The sequence below is a fragment of the Staurois parvus genome, unplaced genomic scaffold (assembly GCF_062004578.1).
Source record: "Staurois parvus isolate SC_StPar_1 unplaced genomic scaffold, SC_StPar_1.0 ptg000973l, whole genome shotgun sequence".
Lineage (NCBI taxonomy): Eukaryota > Metazoa > Chordata > Amphibia > Anura > Ranidae > Staurois > Staurois parvus.
The window spans coordinates 1090003-1116311 of record NW_028318769.1 but is presented as its reverse complement, the minus strand read 5'-3'; the positions used below and the strand labels follow the sequence as shown (position 1 = coordinate 1116311).

General features: G+C 45.6%; 1 protein-coding gene across 3 annotated transcripts in view; it reads right to left on the bottom strand.

The window, feature by feature from the left end:
* The window catches only part of RGL2 (ral guanine nucleotide dissociation stimulator like 2), a 122865-nt gene extending 112709 nt beyond the window's left edge, over positions 1-10156 (bottom strand). The window contains exon 1 of one of the 3 annotated variants that reach the window (XM_089657186.1): positions 10052-10156. In XM_089657186.1, the coding sequence (XP_089513312.1) occupies positions 10052-10117 (66 nt within the window). In that variant the 5' untranslated portion in view covers positions 10118-10156. Of the gene's footprint in view, positions 1-7678; positions 8048-10051 lie in introns of those variants that run through there. The other 2 variants (XM_089657185.1, XM_089657187.1) reach the window with 2 other exon arrangements.
* Positions 10157-26309: the final 16153 nt, after the last annotated feature.

The following is a 26309-nucleotide window of genomic DNA, read 5'->3' as shown; positions in this document are numbered from 1 at the left end:
CCATCTCTCCATCATCATCTCCCATCTCCCCTTCATCATCTCTCATCTCTCCATCATCATCTCCCATCTCTCCATCATCATCTCCCAACTCCCCTTCATCATCTCCCATCTCTCCATCATCATCATCATCTTTCATTTCATCTACCATCTTATCATCACTCACACATTATTATTATATTTCATCTCTCATCCACCTCTCATATAATTCCTTATCTCAACAATGTCTCTCATCTCATCTCTCCATCATCATCTCCCATCCCTCCACCATCCCTCCATCTCCCACCTCTCCATCATCCATCTCCCACCTCTCCATCATCCATCTCCCATCCCTCCATCATCCATCTCCCACCTCTCCATCATCCATCTCCCACCTCTCAATCATCCATCTCCCACCTCTCCATCATCCATCTCCCATCTCTCCATCATCTATCTCCCACCTCTCCATCATCCATCTCCCATCTCTCCATCATCCATCTCCCATCTCTCCATTATCATCATCTCTCACACATCATAATCATATCTCATCTCTCATCACCTGGAGTGGAGTTAAAAAACCGGAGTGGAAAACAGGAGATTATAACAGGAGTCTACTGACCTGTAAGTGACAACTGATATTTCCTATTAGTAATATTCATATTGTAACTATGATATGAGTGCTGGCGGGGTGGAAGGTTTTGTGCAGTGCACAGTGTGCCGCATGTATGCAACAATGGAGCAACAGCTCCAGGATGGATAATGCTGCAACAGATGTGAGCGGCTTGCCCTTCTAGAAACTCGTGTTAGAGATCTGGAGGAGCAAGTTACAACACTGGGCAGAACGAGGACCTTGAAAGGGGTCTTCTGCTCTCTGATGTGGAGGGGGGAGGGGCTAATTAGGATTATCAGGTAGGAAGATGGGTTACTGTAATGAGAGGGAGTGGTAGGGGCTCACAGAAAAGGAAGGCTGGCCCTGGGTTTGTGCACCCAAACAGATTTGCCAAGTTGGGTGGAGATGTGGGGGTGGCAAGCTAAGGGGTGGTAGACCTGGATGTCACTGCTATCCCTAATAGCCGGGAGGGCAGACCATCTGGGAGGGGGGGTGAGGGTAGTGCAGGAAGGCCTAGACAGATGGTGGTAGCAGGGGCGGACTGACCATTTGGAAACTCGGGCACTGCCCGAGGGCCCGGGGTTAGTAGGGGGCCCCATAAGATGCCCCTGGTACCTTTTTCATAGGCTTTTTTGAGTTTGGGCAAGGACACAGGGGCCCCATGATCCCCTATTGCCCGGGGGCCCCAGGAGTTGTCAGTCTGCCCCTGGGTGGTAGTAGGGGATTCTATGATCAGAAGGACTGATGGAATAATTTGTCACCAGGATGGCCTCAACCGAATGGTTTGCTGTCTCCCTGGTGCCAGGGTTCGGCATGTGGTGGACCGGGTAGATAAATTACTGGCAGGGGCTGGGCATGACCCAGCTGTCTTGGTCCATGTTGGAACCAATGACAGGATACATGGACGGTGGAGGCTCCTTAAGAATCAATTTAAAGAACTAGGCTGCAAGTTGAAGGGAAGGACCTCCAAGGTGATATTCTCTGAAATATTACCTGTGCCATGCGCAACTCAGGAAAGACGGGGAGATTAGAGAACTCAATGCATGGCTGAAGACCTGGTGTAAGAGGGAAGGATTTGGGTTTCTAGAGCACTGGGCTGACTTTTCATTGGGGTGCAACCTATATGCTAGAGATGGTTTGCACCTTAATAGAAGGGGGTCTGCTGTGCTGGGGGAGAGGTTTATGGGAAGCCTGGAGGAGTATTTAAATTGGGATTGAGGGGGGAGGGAGAATTGTATTATAACGGGGTAGACAGATCAAACAGGGGTCAGTTCTTATTGGTGGGTGGAATGGGGAAAGATGGAGGAAGGGCTGTGGCAGATGATAAGAAGGTTCCCATGTTACAAACAACCAGTGGAATTGGTACCATTTGTATGACAATAAAAAATATGCAAAATATGTGTGAACAAGGTATCAATCAATTAAAGTGTTTGTTCACCAATGCCAGACGTCTGCCAAGCAAAATAGGTGAGTTGGAAGGTTTGGTGTATGAAGAGAGCTATGATTGAATTGGTATTGCTAAATATTGGCTTCATTCTTCACATGACTGGGCCATTAATATTCCTGGCTATGTTCTCTTTCGGAGAGACAGGGTAAAAAGGAAAGGTAATCATGGGAGAAGTGATCTCAGAGTGAGTGTGAAACAGGACCTAGTTGATGGAGATTGTGATGAGGCTGAAGCATTATGGGTGGGACTGCACATGGGGGTGCGTACTACAAAGGTAATCATTGGAGTTTGTTATAGGCCTCCCAGTGTTAATGAGGAGGTGGAGACTCAGCTCCTTGAACAGATCGAAAAGGCTGCATGGGCTGGGACAGTGATAATAATGGGGGATTTTAACTACCCAGAAATTGACTGGAGTAATGGTACTGCAGGAACAGTTAAAGGGCAAACATTTTTTAACCTGCTGCAGGACAATTTTATGGTACAGTTCATAGAGGCCCCTATTAGGAATGATGCTCTGCTGAACCTGGTAGTCTCAAACCATGCAGAGCTTATTACTAATGTCCATATAAAAGAACATCTGGGTAGCAGTGACCATAACATGATTTCATTTATTGTTAGCTGTAAACATCAAGCACATACAGGAAAAATAAAAATGCTAAATTTTAAGAGAGCTAATTTTCCAAGGCTGAGAGCTGCTCTCCAAGACTTAGGCTGAGAGGGAATATTGGCATTGATGAACACAACACAGAAATGGGAGTTTTTCAAAAAGACTGTATGTGAACACACTGCAAAATATATTCCATGGGCAACAAGTATAAAAGGCTAAAAATCATACCTATGTGGCTTACAGCCAAATTTAAAAAAGCTATAGATCATAAGAAAAGAGCGATTATTAAATATAAAAATGAAGGAACACTATCATCGTTTAAACATTACAAAGAATATAACAGAATATGCAAAAAGGAAATAAAGGCCGCAGAAATTGAAAATCAACGACAGATTGCAAAAGATAGCAGGACCAACCCACAAAAAATTCTTCAAATATATTAATAGTAAAAAGGTCCGGTCCGAGCATGTAGAGTGGGTGAATGGGGACAAAAAGAAGGCAATACCTTCTTCAGCTCTGTATATACAAAGGAGGATGGGGGAGCTCTTGTCCATAATGGACATGGTATCGACACAGCTCCAGATGATCCACATTGATTCACAACTGATATGATCCAAAAATATTTAGACAGAATAAAGGTGAATAAAGCACCTGGACTGGATGGCATACACCCACGGGTCCTTAAAGATTTGAGCTCTGTCATTTCTAAGCCATTGTTCCTAATTCTTAGGGACTCTATAATGACTGGCATAGTACCACTGGATTGGCATAAGGCCAATGTGGTGCCAATATTTAAAAAGGGGTCAAAATCTTTACCAAGTAATTATAGACCTGTTAGTGTAACTTCTATAGTTGGGAAGATACTGGAGAGTTTAATAAAAGACCACATAGATGAGTTCTTGCTGGAAAAAAATATTTTAAGCAACAGACAGCATGGATTCATGAAAGACAGGAGTTGTCAAACAAATCTGATTTCTTTTTATGAGGATGTGAGCAAAACCTTGGACAGTGGGGTGGCGGTGGACGTGGTATACTTGGACAGAGGGGTGGCGGTGGATGTGGTATACTTGGACAGAGGGATGGCTGTAGACGTGGTATACTTGGACAGAGGGGTGGCGGTGGATGTGGTATACTTGGACAGAGGGATGGCGGCGGTGGATGTGGTATACTTGGACAGAGGGGTGGCAGTGGATGTGGTATACTTGGACAGAGGGGTGGCGGCGGTGGATGTGGTATACTTGGACAGAGGGGTGGCGGCGGTGGATGTGGTATACTTGGACAGAGGGGTGGCGGTGGACGTGGTATACTTGGACAGAGGGGTGGCGGTGGACATGATATACTTGAACAGAGGGGTGGTGGTGGACGTGGTATACTTGGACAGAGGGGTGGCATTGGACGTGGTATACTTGGACAGAGGGATGGCGGTGGACGTGATATACTTGGACAGAGGGGTGGCGGTGGACATGGTATACTTGGACAGAGGTTGGCTGTGGACGTGGTATACTTGGACAGAGGGGTGGTGGTGGACGTGGTATACTTGGCTTTTGCAAAAGCGTTTGACACAGTGCCCCACACATGGCTAATGTGTAAGGTAAAGTCTACAGGCTTGGAAAAATCTGTATGTAAATGGATGGAAAACTGGCTAAAAGATTGTATTCAGAGAGTAGTGGTTACTGATTCATACTCTGAATGGTCTAAGGCTGTCAGTGGTGTACCCCAAGGTTCAGTGTTGGGACCCTTACTTTTTAATATATTTATAAACAATATAGGGTCTGGGATTATAAATCCCATTTCAGTCTTTGCAGATGACACCAAGCTGTGCCGTGGAATAACGTCCTTACAGGATGTCTCTAACTTACAAGCCGACCTCAATGCTCTGTGTAATTGGGCAACTATGTGGAAAATGAGGTTTAATGTTGATAAATGTAATGTTATGCACTTGGGGGCTAAGAATATGCATGTATCATACATACTGGGGGGGTACAACTGGGGGAATCAATGGTGGAGAAGGATCTGGGGGAATCAATGGTGGAGAAGGATCTGGGGGATCTGGTAGATCACAAGCTTAATAATGGCATGCAATGCCAATCTGTGATTTCTAAAGCAAGCAAACTGATGGGCACTGATAGGCAGCACTGATGGGCACTGATGGGTGGCACTGACTGACGGCACTGCTGGGTGGCACTGCTGGGCAGCACTGATGGGTGGCATAGGTGGGTGGCCCTACTAGGCACTGATGGGCACAGGTGGGTGGCACTGCTAGGCACAGGTGGGTGACCCTGCTCGGCACAGGTGGGCGGCACTGGTGGGTGGCACTGCTGGGCACTGATCATCAGTGCTCTGATGATCGGTGCTGATCCGTCCTCTGACAGCCGGTTATCGGCAGTACTTTCCTCACGCTGTGACAATCAACATAGAGCTCTGTACAGAGAAAACAATCTCTCTGTTTATTTTACCTGCAAAACAGTTAGTTTGTCAGTTCCTCACCAGTGTCAGTTAGTGTCAGATTGCCTGTCGCATGATCACAGTCATAAAAGTTGCTGATCACCTCCATTATTAGTATAAAAAAAAATTACAGTATATATACACACATTAGTTTATAGACAGTAAAACTCATGAAAACCTATCAATATACACTTTTTTGGATTTTTTTTTTACCAAAGACATAGCAAAATACATTTTGGTTTTATAGCAGAAATTAAAAAAATATTGTTTTTATTTTTGTAAAAATGTTTGGTCTTTTTTCATTTACATAATAAAAAACCCAGTGGTGATCAAATATTCCTAAAAAAAAGTTCTATTTGTGTGAAAAAAATATAAATTTAGTTTGTGTACAGCGTTGCATGACCGTACAATTACCAAATAAAGTAGCACAGTGCCAAACAGCAAATAAAATGGCCTGGTCATGAAAGGGGTAAAACCTTCCGGAGCTCAAATGGATATACACTATATTGCCAAAAATATTGAGCCAGCCCTCCAAATCATGTGATTCAGGTGTTCCAATCACCTCCATGGTCACAGGTGTATACAATCAAGCCCCTAGGCATGCAGACTGCTTCTACAAACATTGGTGAAAGAATGGGTCGCTCTCAGGAGCTCAGGGACTCCAAGCGTGGTCCCGTGATAGGTGGTCACCTGTGCAATAAGTCCATCCGTGACATTTCCTGGCTACTAAATATTCCACGCTCAACTGTTAGTGGGATTATAACAAAGTGGAAGCAACTGGGAACAACAGCAACTCAGCCACCAAGTGGTAGGCCACGTAAAATGACAGAGCGGGGTCAGCGCATGCTGAAGCGCACAGTGCGCAGAAGTCGCCAACTGTCTGCAGAGTCAATATAAAGACCTCCAAAACTCGTGTGGTCTTTAGATTAGCACAACAACAGTGCATAGAGAGCTTCATGGAATGGGTTTTCATGGCCGAGCAGCTGCATCCAAGCCTTACATCACCAAGTGCAATGCAAAACGTTGGATGCAGTGGTGTAAAGCACGCCGCCACTGGACTCTAGAGCAGTGCAGACATGTTATCTGGAGTGATGAATCACACTTCTCTATCTGGCAATCCGATGGATATGTCTGGGTTTGGCAGTTGCCAGGAGAATGGTACTTGCTTGAGTGCATTGTGCCAATTGTAAAGTTTGGTGTAGGGGGGATTATGGTGTGGGGGTGTTTTCAAAGGTTGGGCTTGGCCCCCTAGTTCCAGTGAAGGGAAATCTTAAGGCGTCAGCATACCAAAACATTTTGGACAATTTTCTGCTCCCAACTTTGTGGGAAGAGTTTGGGGATGGCCCCTTCCTGTTCCAACATGACTGCACACCAGTGCACAAAGCAAGGTCCATAAAGACATGGAGGAGCCAGTTTGGGGTGGAGGAACTTGACTGGCCTGCACAGAGTCCTGACCTCAACCCCATAGAACACCTTTGGGATGAATTAGAGCGGAGAATGTGAGCCAGGCCTCCTCCCCTGACATCAATGCCTGACCTCACAAATGCGCTTCTGGAAGAGTGATCAAACCTTCCCATAGACACCCTCCTAAACCTTGTGGACATCCTTCCCAGAAGAGTTGAAGCTGTTATAGCTGCAAAGGTCGGGACAACTCCATATTGAACCCTACAGACTAAGACTGGGGGGCCATTAAAGGTCCTGTGCGTGTAAAGGCCGGCCGACCAATACTTTTGGCAATATAGTGCAGCCATTCTCAACCAGGGTGCCTTAAGGTTTCTTCAGGGGTGCCTTGGCAAAATGTCTAAAAATTGCCCAAAACATGTATATGACCCAGCAGATGGAAAAGCCTGCCTTTTAGTTGCACAAAGCCACAGGTTTTCATTGTGCACCATTAGGACCTTCTAGCCACCGGCATCCTTACAACCAATGGCATCATCAGTTGATAAGGAGGATGTCGGTTGTCTGCACAGCACCCTTGCTTGACCTTCCCCTGCCCCTCTCTATCAGTGCTGTGGTCACATTAGCTCAGTGATGGAGAAAAACTGAGGGAGAAGAGAAACATTGGAATACTAGTCAGTACCAGTCTGCAAAAGTGTATTTGCTTTCGAAGAATAAATCCCCTCCAACATTGGGTGTCCTACATGTGTGGATATTGCTGTGTTATATAAAACTATTAGAATAGTTTTCCACATTTTAGAATGGGGTGCCTCAAGACTTTCCATAATCTTAAAGGGTGCCTCAAGACTTTCCATAATTTTAAAGGGTGCCTCAGGACTGTCCATAATTTTAAAGGGTGCCTCAGGACTGTCCATAATTTTAAAGGGTGCCTCAGGACTGTCCATAATTTTAAAGGGTGCCTTGACTGAAAAAAGGTTGAGAAACAATGATATAGTTACAATGGAATGGAAGAAGTGAGACTTCATGGTGAAGGTGAGGAGAGTCGGAGCTGGAGTAATCGAGCCATACAAGCAGCATGTGACCGATCCATTTCTCCAGTATTCACCTGTAACTGAAATACCAGTTTTGGGCAGGCTGACATGACTTCAAGCCCTGAGTGTATATTTACGATACAAGCACAATACAGGGTACTTACAAGGTTAGATGGGGTCACACAAAGAACATGAGTGGTCCTTCTTGTCAATGAGAATGTTGACTTTCCGTTGGCTGAGATTTTGTAGACAACTCAGTAAGATGACACAAAACTCCGGGGGGTCTCTTCCTCGAGAAGTGTTCTCTTTTTTTCCCAAGCAGTCCAAGGCGGTCCTCTCTGTTCTCAAGAAAGCTGTTGTAGATACCTTCTAAAAAGTTGTATGAGCCTCACCTTGTCCCCAGATTGGCGTCACATCCTGGGCAGCAGGAAGAGAATCAGGAAATCTGCAAGAGAGAGCTTCCTGAATCTCGAGAGCGCTCAGTGCCCGGCTGATGGAGAGGCATTGTCCCCGCCGTGCTCTGTTATTCTCAATAACCTTGCTGGCTCTAAACTTGTCTGCCAGGAGCCTCGGCAGGAAACCCCTCTTCTCCTTTCCGAAACAAGCCTTATTGTGCCAATGTTACTAAACTCGGAGGACTTCCTCTCTATGAATATGACAAGGACGTTGCAGATCTTTTATTTATACACCGCACACTGACTATGCTTTGTCACCGTGCTTGGCAGTGTCACCCAAATGCCAAACTGGCTGCGTTAAAATAACTGCGTGCCAGCGATGGGTGTGAGATTATCGTACGCTAGGCCGTGATAAGATAACCTGTGGCCTGAGATTACAGTGAGGGACTACAATTCTCAGCATGCCCTGCCCGAAGAAAGAAATAAACAAGTGGCTGGTCTATGGTTAGGCATAGCTTGGCAAATTTTTAAGATGCAGAAAAAGAACACTGAGCTTATTTGATTAAAAAATGAATATTTTTGTTGGCTGTGTTTTTCATAGTAGCCAATCAGATTGCAAATGTCATTTCCAGGGCAGTTTGAGAATGAATCAAAGGATGGTCCCTCATGGAAAAAGAGTTCTTATTATATACAGCAGTTTGATACGTGGGGATCTATATATCCTGATGGGCTAAATTGGGAAGAATGACATTAAAGTGCACAGCAGCACCACTTCAGGTCACTGGGGGTATTGCAACTTAACACCACTTAGACTTGTCAGCATTCATTATTCAAAATAGGGAACTTTATTACAGGAGGGTGAGTCATCTGTGCAAAGCTTAACTACTTCAGTCCCAGGGCATTTTAATTTTTAAAGCCTCTTGAGTTCCAGATTGTTGTTTTTTTTTTTTCCATATGTTTATTTATTTCAGGTACTTATATAGCGCCATCAATTTATGCATTGCTTTTCATATATATATATTCTACATTTACATCAGTCCCTAACCCTCAAGAGGCATACAATCTAAGGTCCCTAACTCACATTCATACATACACATACCAGGGACAATTTAGACAGGATCCAATTAACTTACCAGCATGTCTTTGGAGTGTGGGAGGAAACTCACGCAGGCACAGGGAGAACATGCAGACTCCAGGCAGGTGGTGCCATGGCTGGGATTTGAACCAACGACCCTAGTACTGCCAGGCGGAAGTGCTAACCATTTAGCCACTGTGCTGCCCACATATGATGCTTTATGTTTTTTAGTCAACCCTATAGTATTATACATCCTTTTTGGGGCGGGAGACGGACAAATCTGGCAGAAAGTGTGGATACATATATTTTTATTTCCCTGATTTTTAATGAGAATAAGCAGTAAAAAAATTGTCTAAAAAAATAGATTTTTCCTTTAATTATCCCTAATGAAACATTTATGTAATTTGCACATCCCCATATATTTATGCCCAGTTATTATTATTATTATTATTGTTATTATGATTATTTATTATTACTATTATTATTATTTTTATTATTATTATACAGGATTTATATAGTGCCAACAGTTTGCTCAGCGCTTTAGAATATAAATATAATTGGCAAATTCTGCTGATTAAAGTGATTAGTGTGACTTTTATCAAAAGTTGTGCATTGGTAAAGCTCAAGGTGAGCATAAATCATCTCGAGTCCCAAAGGATTTTTTTTCCGTTTTTGGCAATATCTCCCCTAAAATATTTTACATCGATTTTTGGGGGGAAAGATACGGCTTTAATTGGTAGCCCATACAAATATTTTCTTTTTTTTTTATTCAGAATAAGTGGTAAAAAATTTTAAAAAAAATTGGTGTCTTCCTGTAATTTTTCTGAACACAACACACACATTATTTGTGCTCCCCCCATAAATTTTACCTAAAAGAAAAAAAAAAATCATCATCGTCTGCTGATTAGAATGATATCACATTAACGCGACTTTTAAGTAATGGAATGAAGTGGTAAGGCTCCAAGTGAAAAGAAAAAGCTTAACCTTAGGATCCGATCAATTTTCGGCTGGCGAGGGCACAAATTAGTACATTTACTTTTTGCGATCGTTAAATGACTTTCACTTACCTGAGCAATTGATCCTTGCGTGGTAAATGCCGATGTCATCATCTCATCCAGATCATCCATTGCCATTGCTGGAACCTGGGGATAATGCTGAGAAAATTTATTTTTATAGACCGTCTTCCTTGCAGTAGAAAAAAAATTGATATTTTTTAATATAAAATAAAATTTATATACAGTATGTGTGTGATCTGAGTAATGGTGGTCTACTGCCGGCTGTGATCAGCCAGCAATACATCACTATAGCAGTGATTTATTGCTGCAGAGAGAGACTGGACAGAACTGCAACAGCTTTGTCCAGCCTCCATTCTAAGAGGAAGTGCCATGAATTGTGATGTCACTACACTTCAGATATAAATACAATGCGTCCACATTCTGCTACAATTGTTCCTAGGGGGCGCTCTGTAGCAAGATCAGAAACCCAGGAGCTGATAGTCACTGAAAAGCAGTGGTCCCAGCTGACAACTCAGGGGGCCCCCGGGCAATAGGGGATCATGGGGCCCCTGTGTCCTTGCCCAAACTCAAAAAAGCCTATGAAAAAGGTACCAGGGGCATCTCATAGGGCCCCCTACTGAGTGCCCGAGTTTCCAAATGGTCAGTCCGCCCCTGGTCCCAGCTCAAGGCTTGCATGGGGCCTTCAGGATCTGCTGGGGTGCAGTTTTTAATACGGTACCTGGGATTGCTGGCTATATGAAAGAATTTAAAAATTGCATTTTAAGCACTTGCCTACCGGGCACTTATACCTCCTTCCTGCCCAGGCCAATTTTCAGCTTTCAGCGCTGTCACACTTTGAATGACAATTGTGTGGTCATGCAACACTGTACCCATATGAAATTTTTATAATTTTTTTCACACAAAGAGCTTTCTTTTGGTGGTTTTTAATCACCACTGGGTGTTTTATTTTTTGCGCTATAAAGAAAAAAGGAGCAAAAAATTTTAAATAAAAACGTTTTTCTTTGTTTCTATTATAACATTTTGCAAATAGGTAATTTTTCTCCTTCACTGATGTGCGTTGATGAGGCTGCACTGATAGGCAGCACTTGATGGGCACTGATAGGCAGCACTTGATGGGCACTGTTAGGCGGCACTGATGAGGTGGCATGGATAGGCAGCATTGATAGGCACTGATAGGCAGCACTGAAAGGGGGCACTGATGATGCTACACTGATATGCAACAATGATGGGTACTGATAGGCAGCACTGATGGGCACTGATAGGCGGCACCGATGAGGTGGCATGGATAGGCAGCACTGATGGGCACTGATAGGCACTGAGCGGCAGCACCAATGGGTGACACTGACTGGCGGCACTGCTGGGGGGCACTGCTGGGCACTTGCACTGATGAGCACTGATCATCAGGGCACTGATGGTCAGTGCCCTGATGATCGGTGCCGATCTGTCCTCTGACAATTGCCGGTTATCGGCAGTGCTTTCCTCACGCTGTGACAGCGTGAGGAAAGTGCAGCCGATAACCGGCAACTGCATTGGACACAGCTGATCACATGGTAAAAGGCCACTGTGATTGGCCTTTTACCACATCACGTGATCAGCTGTGTCCGTAGGACACAGCGATCACGGAGATGGCCTGGTGAGCACCCCCGGGGGCATGAGGGAGGGTGCAGGGGCGGACTGACCATTTGGAAACTCGGGCAATGCCCGAGGGCCCGGGGTCAGTAGGGGGCCCCGTGAGATGCCCCTGGTACCTTTTTCATAGGTTTTTTTGAGTTTGGGCAAGGACACAGGGCCCCATTATCCCCTATTGCCCAGGGGCCCCATGAGTTGTCAGTCCGCCCCTGGGAGGGTGCGTTCTGGGAGCACGTCATATGACACCCTCCCAGAACTGGACAACCACGCTGTAGCCGTCGTTCGGCTATAGCAGTGATGGCGAACCTATGGCACGCGTGCCAGAGCTGGCACGCAGAGCCATCTCAGTGGGCATGCCAGGAGGAAGAGAGGAAGAGGAAGAGAACGCGCTCTCCTGCGCACCTCCGGGGGCGCGCACCGGGCGATCTCCGTGATCGCTGTGTCCTGCGGACACAGCTGATCACGTGACATGGTAAAAGGCCAATCACAGCGGGCTTTTACCACGTGATCAGCCGTGTCCAATGACACGCTGATCACCGGGAAATGCAAATGCCGGTTCTCGGCTGCACTTTCCTCACGCTGTCAGATTGTGAGGAAAGTACTGCCGAAAACCGGTAGTTGTCAGAACAGGGATCGGCACCGATCATCAGGGTCACTGATCATCAGTGCCCTGATGATCGGTGCCCACCTGTGCCACACACAAGTTCCGCCCACTTGTGCCCAGCAATGCGCCCACCTGTGCCCAGCAATGCGCCCACCTATGCCGAGCAGTGCGCCCACCTGTGCCCAGCAATGCGCCCTAAACAATATGGTAGTGTGACAAGAACACCCCTACCTGAAAAAGAAGGTTACTAGATGATCCACGCGGAGTAATATGAATTCAAAAGAATTTTAACAATACTTTATTTGATCACATAGATCATAGGGAGGTTAAACATAAGCACGGTGTACATATGAAAAAAATAAAATCATGTTAAAAAACACTTAGCGTCTTCAATTTTGGGTCATCTTAGCAAATAGAGCACCATATAAGGCAGAGTTGTGTAATGATGCGATAGTTATCCTGGATTTCCGTGGGTTTCCCGCTTAAATTCGAGTAAACCATGTGTTCAACAGATGTGTTCCCAATATTTGTCAGGGACTTCCTGGAATGTAAGAGCTGGAACACAAGAATACATAGTGTATGTATAGGAATATGAAAACCAATTCACATCGAGAATTCACCAGGCCTCCCTCCACATTAGTCAATGGATACTACTATTACCTTCTCAATAATGAGACTATCATGCCCGCTTCTCAAATGTAGGGACTTCCTGGATAGCCACCCCAAGTGAAACAAGGTCCACAGTACCAAATGATTCTGAGGATATATATAGAGAAAAAAATTGATAATAATGATAAATATATAGATCATAGGCATCAAGTGGCCCCGAAAACAAAACACACATAAAATGTGGATATATTACCATCAATAAAGATCAAGAAGACTCCTGTCGACTTGAAATAGGATCAGGTCCTTGATGCTTTTTCAAAAATGCATATGGGGGTGAGGAGCCAGGTAGTCACAGTGCGTGGATTCCAAACACATATATAATGTGTATGTAGCATATAGCAGGCCGTAGATACCTGAGTTTAATATACCCAATACAGGGTTTCCAAAAATTGCTCAATTAGAGAAGGTTATTGCGGTTTTATAAGGATGTGGCTATGTCACAGAAAAAAATGCCTGAATAGGATAGCGTATATATGTATATACATGTAGATTATCCTCCAGAGAGGGTTTCCAAAAAATTCCCCGAGTATACAGGGTAAATTAGGCCCATAAAACATGCCCTATTGCCACCATATAGGCTCTATAAATCTCAACAGCCGTAAGCTTTAAATAACTTGCCACCGGTGGAAGGTATGTTTCCCTGAGGGATTGCCGTTATGCGAACCGCTGTAATAGTGGCCCAGTGGTAGTTCTCAGAGGGTCTTGGGCCTTCCTAGCAGGGAGCTGTGACACCGCCGTTCCTTCCCGCCTCGTGGGCACCGCACCCAGTGAAGACGCCGAGCGTAGTGACGTCAATACGTTGACGCGTTTCGTCCGCCAATCACCGCAGACTTCGTCAGAACTGGGAGGGGACTTCAATCCTTCGCCTTATATGGTGCACTAATTGCATACCAAGTAGTCTCCACCTCGCCATCTTGTGTTGAAAGAATATCACTACACTGAGAATATCCAAAGTGGATTAAAACACATATCTTGAATTTTAAAAGAATGATTGCTGGATATACAGGAGGAGCCTAATTGCTATAGATCCAATCATCTTCTAAGAGGATAATAAAGAGGAAATTATTATTAACATATTTCTTGTTCACACAGGGAAACATCAAGACCAGGTCCAGCCACCAGGATTTCAAATATCAGTCCTATTATTATACATGCTCACCACCCAAAAGGAATAGAGAAGATTGCATAGTTAGATTCATATTTTGTCCACAGAGGTCCATATTTAATTCATATACATGTTATCCCAATATAGATTATAGCTCAGGGTATATGAAGAGTTCAGGGGAATTTATTTCAAAAACACCCCAAAGTTGAGTTCTGTATTTAATCCAAATGGGACAAGTGCCCCCAGAGTATAAATCCAAAATTTTTCTTTTTGTAGGAGGACTTTATCAAAGTCACCCCGACGAGCCGAAATATTCAGCAGGAAAATCCCTTTCACTTTTAGACCATCTGTTTTGCCTCCGTGTACTTCTTTAAAGTGTTGTGCCAGTGGGTTCTCTTTTTCTCCCTTTCTTGCATTCCTATTTTCATTTTTAATATCTCTCAGATGTTCACCAATCCTAGTCCTGAGGCTTCTTTTTGTTTTACCTATATATATCTTTTTGCATGGACATTCTATCATGTATATCATTTTACTACTAGAGCAGTTAATAAAGCTTCGTATTTGAAGTTCCGCCCACTTGTGCCCAGCAGTGCGCCCACCTGTGCCCAGCAATGCACCCACGTGTGCCCAGCAGTGCACCCACCTGTGCCCAGCAATGCGCCCACCTGTGCCCAGCAGTGCGCCCACCTGTGCCCAGCAATGCACCCACCTGTGCCCAACAGTGCGCCCACCTGTGCCCAGCAATGCACCCACCTGTGCCCAACAGTGCGCCCACCTGTGCCCAGCAATGCACCAACCAGTGCCCACCTGTGCCACCCACCTGTGCCACCCACCAGTGCCCATCAGTGCAGCCCAGCAGTGCTGCCAGTCAGTGCCACCAGTCAGTGCCCAGCGGTTGTGCCAGTCAGTGCCCAGCAGTGATGTCAGTCAGTGCCACCTATCAGTGCTGTCTATCAGTACCCATTATCAGTGTCGCCTATCAGTGCCACCTATCTGTGACACCTCATTAGTGCTGCCCATCAGTGCCACCCATCAATGATGCCCAGCAGTGCCGCCAGTCAGTGCCGTCTGTCAGTGCCTCCAGTTGGTGCTGTCAGTGCCGCTTATCAGTGCCCATCATTTCCTGCATATCAGTGCATCATCAGAGCCTCCTCATCAATGCTCACCAGTGCCGCCTCATCAGTGCTACCTATCTGTGCCGCCTCATCAATGCCCATCAGTGCTGCCTATCAGTGCAGCCTCACCAACGCACATCAAAGAAGAAATATTACCTGTTTGCAAAATTTTATAATAGAAGCAAAGGAAACCTTTTATGTTTTTAATTTTTTGCTCTTTTTTCATTTATAGTGCAAAAAATAAAACACCCAGTGGTGATTAAATACCACCAAAAAAAGCTCTATTTGTGTGAAAAAATTATAAAAATTGCATATGGTTACAGTGTTGCATGACCGCACAATTGTCTTTGTTAAGTGCAACAGCACTGAAAGCTGAAAATTGTCCTGGGCAGGAAGGGGGTAGAAGTGCCCGGTAGGCAAGTGATTAATTCCAGTGTTGGCACTTTGAAATAAAAAAGTTGGTTTTGTGTTGCAGTTTGGGCACTCGGGCTCAAAAAGGTTCGCCATCACTGGGCTATAGCGTGGTTGGGAAGTGGTTAAAGCTAAACATTCTTTTTTCAGCCTTGGATAGAGAAGGGGATGACTAATGTAGCGTTGCCCCCATAGAGACCGCTGGTTAGGATGGGTCCTCTGTATATGACCTCTGGGTCATTGTAAATGGATTAACAATGGTAATAACACAATTTAACATAAAGAGTGATGAGTAATAAGGACTGGGCATAAGATGACACTTGGCATCCAGATCAGCATAAACAGTATCAGGGTCACCTAAAGTGCAGCAGTGAGCAGTGATAAAGCTTGATTGACCGAACACAGGAACTATAGTGCCAACGGGCATTGATAGTGACTATGCCTGGCCTAGAAGTACTGGATGTGCAATTTCCATAGAAATGAAAGAAATGGGTGAAGGAAACAAAGGGGACTTGCAGGATGGATTTAGATGCTGTTTGCTATCGTTTGGATCATGTTGCTGCACTTAATGACCATTTTAGTAAACCAGCATGCACTATAGCTGCACTAAAGATGCAGTATAGGTTTGGTACAGGTGCAGTATACATAATGTCCAGTCCCTGTGAGCCCTCTCAACAGTCCCTGTGGTGCAGCTGTGAACTCTCCATTAGAAGGGCGCCCCCCTCAGTCTCTCCACAGATTGCCTCCAGAGATTCAGCAGTGGGAAGTAAAGGGTGAGAAGATGTTCTGGTCTCCCAGAGCCAACTGTGCAGATGTGATCCCTGCAGTCTGTGCTGCGTTGCTCTAGGTGTCTTCACTGGTCTGGCCTCTCAGCAGTCTGGTCAGTAAGCAGTAGATGTGCTTTCAACGGTTCCTTTGGTGCCAAGAGGCAGAACATAGCGGGACAGTCTCAGAAGAGCAGCTGCCACAGTGTCTCTTGGGAAATACAGTGCAAAGGGTCCATAAGCTCCACAATATGACTTACTTTCTTGACATCAAATCCCATGATCCTCATCATTCTGATAAATCTGTGGGGGCTTTTCCTGGAAATAGTTATCCCTGTGCTGACTGAAAGAGTGCAACACAATTGTAGCCAGGTGCTTAGCTAATAAAATGTGAGAGAAACGCTGACTGTATCTGCTGAACTGACTGACAGCTATATCAGCAAGAGGAGGGATCTGCTGAGCAGGAAGAATTCAATAGGCTGAGTCAGGCAGCACTGCACTGTGGGAACTGTAGTCCAGAGGAGAGAAATTCTACTGTAATCAAGAGCTTTTGAACTGCATTTCCCAGAGGGAGATTACCAGGAGGAGGGGAAAGAGCTGCATTTTCTGAAGCTGGACAGGACATAACTTTCTCTTGCCATGAGGGAGATTGGAGAGCACATCGCAATCCAGTGTGCACCATCGCTGGTTCTGACCAGCTCAGTGAATTGTTTTAAAAAAGTTCTTAACTCTTTCCTAGATACACAAAATATAACTGGATTCTATTATTTATAGGTAAAGTTGATTCAGGGAATATCTGATTGCTTCTTGAGGAATCATGAAAAAAATTTTTCTCCTGTTGGAGCAAATTGGATCATGCTTGATTGGAGATTTTTTTGTCCTTCCAGATCAATTGTGGATATATAGGGTCCTGTATTTCTGATTGAATATACTTTTTTCTCATCTATTGGTTGAATTGGATGGACTTGTGTCTTTTTTCAACCAGACTAACTATGTAACTATATTGGTGGCCTGAATGGGATCCAGAGCACTGATTTTGGGAGCCGACAACCAGAGTCACCTGGGTGCAAAGTAGAGGGTGGACTAATCGGCGTGTGATCGGATGCTGAGCTGCAATATCGTTGGGACTGGTGAGCTGCCCCTGTGGGAATTTACTATCTGCTGCTTTAGAGACAGATGAAGGAGTGAGCATGCTCTGAACACACGCCATCTTGGAAACCTGGTCCATGTGGTGACATCATCCCTGTGAGCCTCCCTGCGCCCTTCTGATACTCCCTGAGCCCTGGACACCACCGGAGCGGTGGGAAAACACCCAGAGCTTGGCCAAAGGACCTGATGCTCCCACTGGACCTCCATCACTTGACATGCCTACCTGTTACCTACCTACGTGAGTGCAATTTTACCATAAAATCTGCCTGATTTTAACCGTGTACACTTAGAGTGGTGCTGCTGTCTCTCTTCTCTACCTGCATTAGGAGTATCTACAAGCTCTTGCAGCTGGCTGCCTCCTTGGACAAGTCCACACTACTACAAGCCCCCCACTACAGATGGACTTGGACACCACCTCCACATGGACCTTCTACTATTCCCCAAAGCTGATGGTCCATCCCCAACCACACACAGGGTAGATGAGTCTTAGCGCTCCCCCCCCCCCCCCCCACTCACCTCTGAATATGCTTTAGAGACAGAGCCTTTTATGAGCTGCCTATACAACCATCTAGTAGCTTTGTCACTGCCTGTAGGCTTGACTGGGCCTGTTCTCATGTGTAAGACAAAAGGTAAACTAATGCACTTCCTAATCACAACATCAGTGCATAAAGGGTTAATTACAGGTGCTGGAACCATAGATTGGGTTTCCTCATGAAAGACCTAGGAATAATACTCTATGAACAAATAATAGGCAGCACTCTAACTATTCTCATGTGTACGAACGGTATAACTGGGCCCCAACACTAGCCGGCTGAAGCGTTAAGACTAAAAGACTTTAGAGCTGCTACACAGAGCCTTTGCTAATTGCTTATGCTAAGAGGGACCTCTCAGGGGACTGTGCACCATATCCTAGCTATCCTCCTCTAGACTCTAGACTAGTCATAGTAGTATTATTCACATTGCAGTTAATATGCACCATTTTCTTTTGACTTTGCTGATTCATGAGTTAATCCCAGTCTAGTGGTACGGTATTCTTTTCTGAGTTGCCTTGGCATAGTGAATATACTGTCTAGCTGTCTGAACCTCCCTTCTGTGTGTTCATTTATGCTCAAACCCACATTTATTCTTACCCAAACCAATACATTGATTTCATTTACCACTGAACAGTCTTGCGTCTTTTTCCTGGTAGTAATTCACAACCAAGAGAAAGGTGCTGAGGTTGTTCTTGGAGTCAAGGTACAGAATAGAGAAGTTACCAAGCGGCTTGTCACGTACCTGATAGAAGTCTGAATTGACGAGGTCAGCCTCTCCTATATCTCCAACCCAGGCCCCACTGAAGGTGGAACAGATGGTGCCGAGGGACAGGAGGAACACGAGTGCCTGTGGATATTGATTGCAGAACTTATGGCTGGAGGTGTAACCTTGATAAATCAAGCAGGGTATCCAGTCAGGAACAGAGGAGATGCCAGAACGGCCAGTTGAGGTTAAGGAAGCACTCCACTGGAATTGCAAGATCTGGGTACGTGGCTTGCCGGAGCTTCTGATAAGCGTGAGGCTGGAAGTGTAGTCAGAGCAATAGCCAGGGTCAGCAACGAGCAGGCGATGAGGTACCGGAACATCAGACAGGGACGAGATCAGGAGGAAGCCAGGATAAGAAACCGATGAGCAGAAGCATAAACAGGATCCAAGAGCAGGTCAATGGCAAGCCGGGTCAGTAACGGATACACACAGGATACAGCAGGACACAGGGAATTGGCTGAAGACCAGTCAGCACTGACAGAGAGTAAGAGCCTCCTTTAAATAGTCCGTCTGGTGCCAGAAACTGTGGGCATGCTCCCGCGTGTGTGCACCTGTGTGCGCACATTCTTGCATGCATGCGAGAACCTATGCTCATTTTTATTAGCAATGCGCCCGTGCTCATTTCTATGCGTGATGTTGCGCGCATGCGCATTTGTATACGCCAGTACAGGAATTCCCTTACAGGGCTCCTGTGCGGGTAGCGCTACACATTTTATTTTATTAATTATAGGTTTTCTCCTCACTACATTGTCCCCTGTGTGTAACTCGACATGCAGCTAAACCCTCCTATTCTGCAATAAGCCAGACTGAATGTAATCTCCAAGCTTTATTAACAAAACAGGGTGGGAGGAACTATTAGGAAAAAACGGGTAAGACGTACATACAATTAATGTGTGATTAGACTGAGGTTGGCAATAAGTCCATGATCACCAATGATGCTGCATGTAGGGGATGTAAGTTCAGTCTCTGCCATGTGCTGCACAGATTAAAGTGTTACTAAACCCACAACAGTACAATTAGTCTGTATATGAAGTAAAGCATGCTTGTTATACTCACTGTGGAACCTAAGGGGACAATCCTCTGCATTGTGTAAAAAGTATGTTTGATCCTGTCATCTCTGATCCTCCACTTCTTCCAGTGTCCCCCTCTTATCTCCTGATAAGGCATATCGTATGGAGTCATTCTGCACATGCTCAGTTTGGAGTGTATTGCTAGAGAGGTTTTTGTTTTTTCTTGGGAGAGTGCATGTGATCTGCACAAGGCGAATCAGCACTGTCCAGACAGAGGTCAGGGGTCCTGCATCCTCCTAGAGAAGAATGAGAACTACAACAAGCTTTAACCAGTGCTCTGCTGGACACTGATAGAAGTCACAAGACTGCTATATACTGCTGATGGGAAAAAGTAATTAGCAGTTTATATTTACTAAAATAATTGTATTTCCATGTTGTGTGTACTGTGGGAGAGCAGATATAGTGAATGCAGGGACCGGGGAGACCAGATATAGTGAATGCAGGGTCTGGGGAGACCGGATATAGTGAATGCAGGGTCCGGGGAGAGCAGATATAGTGAATGCAGGGTCCGGGGAGAGCAGATATAGTGAATGCGGGGTCCGGAGAGACCAGATATAGTGAATGCAGGGTCCGGAGAGACCAGATATAGTGAATGCAGGGTCCGGGGAGAGCAGATATAGTGAATGCAGGGTCCATGGAGAGCAGATATAGTGAATGCGGGGTCCAGAGAGACCAGATATAGTGAATGCAGGGTCCGGAGAGACCAGATATAGTGAATGCAGGGTCCGGGGAGAGCAGATATAGTGAATGCAGGGTCCGGGGAGACCGGGTATAGTGAATGCAGGGTCCGGGGAGACTGGATATAGTGAATGCAGGGTCCGGTGAGAGCGGATACAGTGAATGCAGGGTCCGGGGAGACCAGATATAGTGAATGCAGGGTCCGGGGAGACCAGATATAGTGAATGCAGTCTGGGGAGAGCAGATATAGTGAATGCAGGGTCCGGGGAGACCAGATATAGTGAATGCAGGGTCCGGGGAAACCGGATATAGTGAATGCAGGGTCCGGGGAGACCAGATATAGTGAATGCAGGGTCCGGGGAGACCAGATATAGTGAATGCAGGGTCCGGGGAAACCGGATATAGTGAATGCAGGGTCCGGGGAGACCAGATATAGTCATATATAGTGGATGCAGGGTCTGGGGTTTAGTAACATGTTAAGAATGTAATTTATTTACCAACAAATGGGCCACTTTTCTAGTTTTTCCTTTTGTGACCCTAATATTTCTATCCTTGCAGTGCACACTACAATGTACGTACCAAAAATGTCTTGCTGCATCTATTTTCTGGGGCACGGTCTGCCTTACTGCAGTGTGCACTTGCCTCAACTAGATTTGATACCAAAGCCTTTGGTATTAGGCCCCATTGTTTGTGTCATTGGGAGGAATTGTGCCCCATCATTGGTGTCATTGGGCCCCGTAGTTGGTGTCATTGGGAGAAATTGTGCCCGCTTCCCAAAGGTGCCAATTCTTAATGGTGGAGCTCCACTTTAAATTGGTTTTTGAATGTTTGTTCGATTTTGTTTTCGAGTTGAATTTTAGTTGAATTTAATTTTGTTTTTTTGGATTTGTTTCAATGTGTTATTTTTAGCATTCGGAATTCTGATATATCCAAATCTCTGAATAAAAAAAAAAAATTGAAATTCGATTCAGAAGGAAACGAACCGCACATGTCTAATGCTTATCGCAGGGGGGACCTGGTTGAGTTTCCTGGTGGTAATGTGTGAGGTGTCAAGGGGCCCTTGGGGAACGCTCAGCCTTTCTTCACAGATGACTGTATGGGGAATTTCCTGGAGCATGTCGAGGCATCATCTGTTTACCTTTCTCTGTGAATGTAGTTGCTGATATATAGTTACATAGTTAGTCTGGCTGAAAAAAGACAAAAGTCCATCCAGTTCAACCATTAAAAAAAAAATAATAATAATCCTACACCCACAGTTGATCGAGAGGAAGGCAAAACCCCAGCAAAGCATGATCCAATTTGCCCCTGCAAAAAATTCCTTCCTGATCCCCCGAGAGGCAATCGGATATTCCCTGGATCACCTTTACCTATAAATGTTATATCCAGTTATATTACCTCCATGGAGCACAACGCATTCTCCCTCTGTAGGCGTCCCTCTGCATTGTGAGGCAAACGCTGTCCACTCATGAGAGGATCCAGCAATGCCCTGATCTGCAGGCAACCAGCATAAGAATGTTTTTTCTATGTGATGTACTTTGTACTTTTTTCCATGTTTACTATTATATAAAACAAGAACACCGAGCTATTGCCCTCAGTTCACCCCAATGCTGCTGCCATGCTTCTGTCACGTAAGATCACTAGGCGTACCTACTACACAGGCTGATGCGCATGGCCATGAAATACCAGTGTTTTATCAGTACTTTTTTTTTTTTTTTTTTTACAGATGAGAACACAGGTGTATTGTTTTCTATGAGCCCATGCTCAGATCTGTAAAAAAAAATAAAAAATCTGAAATGAGAAAAATCTGCCTGTAAGGTGCTGCATATGAACTATATTTTATACTGTATGTTTGTGATAACCGTTTACCTGCAAACCACGAACTGTGCAAATGTGCTCTATTGGAGTAGAAGAGCCGCCTGCATCCTGGCAACAGAGGAAAGCTAGGTAGGCTTCCCTTTAGAAGCTGCCCGCATCCTAGCAATGGAGGACATTAGATGAATTCCTCGAAAAATGAGCCCCGAAGAATAGAAACCCATTTAAAACTAGAAAAAAGGTTTTGGCTTGACCCGATAGTGACAGACCCAACCAGGACAGGGGCTTTGGAAGGGGACTAGGGGCTAGCCTTCTACCCACTGATCATGGTCCATGGAGAGAGCAGATCATTCTCTGATGGACAACAACGTGATGAACGCTGAGAGCGATGCTGGGAGTAATTCGGAAACCACTAAGCAACTTATTCACTCCCTGGTTATCTCTCGCCTTGACTATTGTAACTCCCTCCTCATTGGCCAACCTCATCGCAGGCTATCCCCTCTTCAGTCGGTCATGAATCCTGCTGCCAGACTCATCCACCTTACTAACCGTTCTGTATCTGCCACCCCTCTCTGCCAACCCCTGCACTGGCCTCCACTCAGTGTCCTCCACCCCTCTCTGCCAATCCTTCCACTCAGTGTCCTCCACCCCTCTCTGCTAATCCCTCCACTGGCCTCCACTCAGTGTCCTCCACCCCTCTCTGCCAATCCCTCCACTGGCCTCCACTCAGTGTCCTCCACCCCTCTCTGCCAATCCCTTCACTGGCCTCCACTCAGTGTCCTCCACCCCTCTCTGCCAATCCCTCCACTGGCCTCCACTCAGTGTCCTCCATCCCTCTCTGCCAATCCCTCCACTGGCCTCCACTCAGTGTCCTCCATCCCTCTCTGCCAATCCCTCCACTGGCCTCCACTCAGTGTCCCCCACCCCTCTCTGCCAATCCCTCCACTGGCCTCCACTCAGTGTCCTCCACCCCTCTCTGCCAATCCCTCCACTGGCTTCCCATTGCCAAACAAATAAAATTCAAAACAATAATAACATATAAAGCCATTTATAACTCTGCCCCAAATTACATCACCAATCTTGTCTCCAAATATCACGCAATTCGTCCTCTCCACTCCTCCCACGGCCTCCTGCTGTCTAGCTCCTTTGTCTCCTCCTCCCATGCTAGTCTCCAGGACTTCTCCAGAGCCGCCTCCATCCTCTGGAACTCTCTACCCCAATCTATCCGACTATCGCCTACTCTGCTCACTTTTAAGCGATCTCTGGAAACCTATCTCTTCAGGGAAGCCTATCCTGCCTTCAGCTAATAATGGAATTTTCTATTCCTCCTACCAGTCCATCCCCCACAGTTATTACCTTTTGTGCCACTAGCCCCTCCCTCCTAGATTGTAAGCTCCAAGGATCAGGCCCTCCTATCCCTCTTGTATTGAACTGTATTGTTGCTATATTGTCTCCCATTATATTGTAAAGCGCTGAGCAAACTGTTGGTGCTATATAAATCCTGTATAATAATAATAATTCTCCGAGTAAAGACAATACAGCTTCCCTTGTACAGTGGATGGAGAGGTGTAATATCCTTATACAGGGTAATGGTCAGGAAATATGGGGCCTTCCTGCAGACCGGGTTGAAGAACCTCCCCCACTTGGGACAGAATCATCTATCAACAATCTCCCACAAGAAATCTATGAAGATAGATGAATTCCACTTTTTCAGACTGTTGGAATATTGTATGAGTTTTGTCTTACAATGGACAGATTATACAAGTGAAAAAAAAACACCTGAAAGACAGCATGTGAAATGCACTTAGTGTATTCAGGGTTGGAGGTGGCGGGCTGTCAGGGGTGGGCTCCTTGGCTTGTCTTGGTGCTTGGCTGTTGATTAGCTTGAAGTTAATTTGATCACTGTTAGCTATACTGTTTACCGTTTGCATTCTTTAGGATAATGTGATCAAGCTCTTACCTAATCAGTGTGGCATGTTTATCCCAATATGTAATAATTGTTTTTCTTGTTCATGTGGGGACTGCCCCTATTTCTGAAGTGTATAAAAAACCTGTATTTCTGTTCCGGTTTTGCACCTAAGCTAGTGTCGCCTAGTCTGTAGTGCAATGCCCAACTGTAGTACCTTGGTCCTGTGTCCCAGCGGTGAGGAAGCAGTTCTCTGATGGAAGACCCAAGCGGGGTGCCAGGCGGTCCATCACACCAATGTTCTGTTTCAAATGCCACTTTATGCATTGATGTACCTCCTTAGACTACTTAGACGTAGTATGGTAACCTGCTGACTTGACATCATTCACAGGCAGCATAAATCTTCGAAAATGTTGAATCCAATGCAATTTTACTTCATTTAACTGCAATACAGAGGATGTTTTTTCCAGTCTTTAGAAGTGTAAGAGGACTTTCCTGAACCCTGTCTCTGCAAACTACTTACACTGACTGAGGAAATATGGATGAAGTGGCAAGGGTCTAACTAGCACTAAACAGAAAGGGAGGACAGAGGAAGGTAAACTAGTTGTAGTAGCCCAAACCCACCACTAGATGTCAGCATACTACAAAACAATAATAACCTGATGTTGTTCAATACAAGACAGAAAAATGACATGAACGTTTGGTAGAACACCAACACTTAAAAATGTTTTTAAAGCCAAACATTTTTCTCTCAGTATTGGATAAAGGAAGGGTTAAAACATTGTTCAGTTTTTGTTTTGTTTTTTGCTGTCTTCACATTGAAAATATTTTACTTTACTCCCTGTCCTGGAGACATAAGAGGAAGTGAGAGGAGTTCTCTCTAGAGTGGGGGAGGGGGGGGAGGATGTCCCCAGGCAGTTGTCACCAAAAAAGCAGTCCTTTTTGGAGAATTTCCATTGCCTCCTGTTTCTGAGTATTTTAGAGTGTAGCTTTGACCAGGCTCTGGGTATATGAGTATTTACAGTACACATTCTTAATAAGTTGTTCAATAAGCTTTAAAACTCCTCCTCTCTGACCTCTGCAGCTGCAGGTACATTAGAGTAATTCATCCTCAAATTTCACATGAGCAGCGCTATAATCATTTAAGTCTTTCTCTAAGCAGGTCAGCTCACAATCCCAGTATTCCTGCCAGTTAATAAATCGCTGCTGGGATGGTAGAGGGGATGGCTGCTAAATCACTGCTAAGAGCCAGGAACAGAGATGCAGAGTCACTGCTGGGAGGGGGACCAGAGCTGCTGAGTCACTGCTGGGAGGGGGACCAGAGCTGCTGAGTCACTGCTGGGAGGGGGACCAGAGCTGCTTAAGTCACTGCTGGCAGAAAGGAGCAGAGCTGCTTGAATCACTGCTAAGAAGGGGGAGCAGAGCTGCTTGAATCACTGCTGGGAGGGGAAGCAGAGCTGCTGAGTCACTGCTGGAAGAGAGGAGAAGAGCTGCTTGAGTCACTGTTGGGAGGGGGAGCAGAGCTGCTGAGTGACTGCTGGGAGAGAGGAGCAGAGCTGCTGAGTGACTGCTGGGAGAGAGGAGCAGAGCTGCTTGAATCACTGCTAAGAAGGGGGAGCAGAGCTGCTTGAGTCACTACTGGGAGAGTGGAGTAGAGCTTCTTGAGTCACTGTTGGGAGGGGGAGCAGAGCTGTTGAGTCACTGTTGGGAGAGAGGAGCAGAGCTGCTTGAGTCACTGTTGGGAGGGTGAGTAGAGCTGCTTGAATCACTGCTGGGAGGGGGAGCAGAGCTGCTGAGTCACTGCTGGCAGAGAGGAGCAGAGCTGCTTGAATCACTACTGGGAGGGGGAACAGAGCTGCCGAGTCACTACTGGGAGAGAGAAGTAGAGCTTTTTGAGTCACTGCTGGGAGAGAGGAGTAGAGCTTTTTGAGTCACTGCTGGGATAGAGGAGTAGAGCTGTTGAGTCATTGCTGGGAAGGGGAGCTGAAATGCTTTAGCCACTGCTGGGAGGGAGAGCAGAGCTGCTAAGTCATTGCTGGCAGAGAGGTGCAAAGTTGCTTGAATCACTGCTGGAAGGGGGAGCAGAGTGTGCAGAGCT